Genomic DNA, 2,270 nt, shown 5'->3' with positions numbered 1-2,270 from the left:
TATTTTACTCGTTTAACTATAATCAATGACTATAATCTACATAAATAATCTATATGGCTAATCCAACTTGCATAATTTGGATGTATCTTGGCAGAGAGGGTACCGTTACTCCAAGTAGACAAAGAAGACAAACAATCCCCAGCTCACAAGCGCATGTGAATTGCAAGCTACAAAAGGAGCCATCTAGGTCCCATGTATACCTAGAACCTTAAAAATTCATCCTAAACTTCCACCTTTCCAGGCTTGAATCCACAATAACACAAGCCTGTGAGGTCCTTGTTGCTTTTATCTTTTCCAAACATCTTACCAACCCTTTACCCTTGATGGCAGGGCACCAATGCTCACTGGCCATTGCCACCAACCCACATTTACATTCACATGGATTCTTTTATTCTTTTTTCTTTTTTCCTTTCTCCAACCAGTCCCCACTTTAATTTACTGATCCTCAAACTGTGCAACATGCCAAAGAATCCAACTTTTCCATCGTCCATGGCATAAAAAGAATACCTTATAAAAACAAAGCTTATTAGAATATAAGTGGAGAAAATTTGTGAAGGAGACAATGATAGTGGGAATGTTCTGGAAAAGAAATTTCCCCTCATAATTGCACCAGGAAGACAGATTGAAGTAGAAGGAAAACCTAAACTTCCAATCAAACAAATGATACACATTCATGCTCCTTCATTACATATGGAAGAGATAACATAAAATAAAACAAAGGAGGGAAATTAATTAACCAAACTCTCTCTCTCTCTCTCTCTCTCTCTCTCTCTCTCTCTCTCTCTCTCTCTCTCTCAATCACACAAACCAAAGAAAGAGAAATTGCTACAGCTATTGTACACCACCCCCCTCCTTAACTGACTCAGTTGTTGGGATTGCTCCTGAAGGACCCAAGAGCCTTAATGGCCGCAGCTCGGAGGATGTACTGGTGGTACGCTGCAGCAGCGAGAGCTCCAACGAAAGGTCCGACCCAGAAGATCCACTGGTCGTCCCAGGCCTTGTCCTGGTTGTAGATAACTGCAGCTCCCAAGCTCCTCGCCGGGTTAATGCCGGTTCCAGTGATAGGAATAGTCGCGAGGTGCACCATGAACACCGCAAACCCAATTGGAAGAGGAGCCAAAACCTACAAACCCAAAATCCACGAGGTTAAAGAAAAAGATTCCCACAAGGAGAATAGTTCACCTCGCATGGTGTTAATTTGCTGATACGTACCGGGATGTGGGAGTCACGTGCGCTACGCTTGGGGTCGGTGGCGGAGAAGACGGTGTAGACGAGGACAAAAGTGCCGATGATCTCGGCGCCGAGAGCGGTGCCCTTGGAGTAACCCGGAGCCACCTCGTTCGCCCCGCCGCCATTGGAGTTGTACGCGTGCTTCATGATCCCCTTCACGATCCCAACCCCGCAAATGGCTCCCAGGCTTTGGAACACCATGTACAGCACGGCTCGTACCAGCGACACCTTCCGCGCCAGGAAGAGCCCGAACGTCACCGCCGGGTTAATGTGACCGCCTTCAAGTTAAACATTTGCGTAAGAGTAGGGAGGGATGTGGGCCTTGTTTTCTATGACAAGAATTAAGAAAGGAGGAACGGGATAGTTACCGGAAATGCCGGCGGTGCAGTAGACGAGGATGAAGATCATGCCGCCGAAGGCCCAGGCGATGCCGAGGACGCCGACGCCGGCACATTGGTCGGAGGCGGACTGGACCTTGTAGCCGATGACGGTGGCGACAGTGACGTAGAGGAAGAGGAGGGTGGCGATGAACTCGGCGATGAGGGCGCGGTAAAAGGACCAGAGGCGGAGTTCTCCCAGGTCGAAGAGGGGAGCGGGAGGTGGGTCCCTGTAGTCCTTGGCGGGGACGTGCTCCGCTTCTTCGCTTACTTCTTTGGACATGATTGCCGCTTCTCTTTCCCTTGTTCTCTCTCGGGGGTACTGGTAGTACTACTGCACTCTGAGCTTGTGGACTCTCTCTTCTCTCTCTCTTTACTTTTGAACAATGAAAGGAGGAGGGGTGCAGGGGATTTTATGGATAAAGAGGTGGGCTGCCAAAGGGTGCTGTCTTTAATTAAAAAAAAAAGAAATTTGCATATAACACCCTATCTTTAGATAATATTGCGGCACTTTAATTCTATGCAAATTGCGGCCTATCTAGCTTTCAGGTGAAATTAGGAATATGAACTTTCGATTAGGTTAACTAAATATCGTTAGCGGATGACAAAAAAGGACAAATCGAATAAATATATTTATTGGTATTTCTGCCCGAAATTATTTAC

At 46.8% G+C, this 2,270-nt stretch overlaps 1 protein-coding gene across 1 annotated transcript; it reads right to left on the bottom strand.

Moving 5' to 3' along the window:
- Positions 1-622: 622 nt before the first annotated feature.
- On the bottom strand, positions 623-2,036 carry LOC140785051 (probable aquaporin PIP2-6). The gene is made up of 3 exons (XM_073132755.1): positions 1,599-2,036; positions 1,213-1,508; positions 623-1,123 (listed from the first exon to the last, which is right to left on the bottom strand). Exons 1-3 carry the CDS (start codon positions 1,888-1,890, stop codon positions 863-865), a joined length of 849 nt encoding a protein of 282 aa, XP_072988856.1. The 5' UTR covers positions 1,891-2,036; the 3' UTR covers positions 623-862.
- Between the last annotated feature and the right edge of the window lie 234 nt (positions 2,037-2,270).

The sequence above is a fragment of the Typha latifolia genome, chromosome 3, assembly GCF_019914945.1.
Source record: "Typha latifolia isolate L0001 chromosome 3, TyphaL0001v2, whole genome shotgun sequence".
Taxonomy (NCBI): Eukaryota; Viridiplantae; Streptophyta; class Magnoliopsida; order Poales; family Typhaceae; genus Typha; species Typha latifolia.
This window is presented reverse-complemented; position numbering and strand designations above follow the sequence as displayed.

Coding starts and splice junctions, on each gene's coding strand:
- LOC140785051 (XM_073132755.1), bottom strand. CDS start 1,890: ATGTCCAAAGAAGTAAGCGAAGAAGCGGAGCACGTCCCCGCCAAGGAC. Junction 1,509..1,598: donor CTGCACCGCCGGCATTTCCG/GTAACTATCCCG, acceptor TTTAACTTGAAG/GCGGTCACATTAACCCGGCG. Junction 1,124..1,212: donor CACGTGACTCCCACATCCCG/GTACGTATCAGC, acceptor TTGGGTTTGTAG/GTTTTGGCTCCTCTTCCAAT.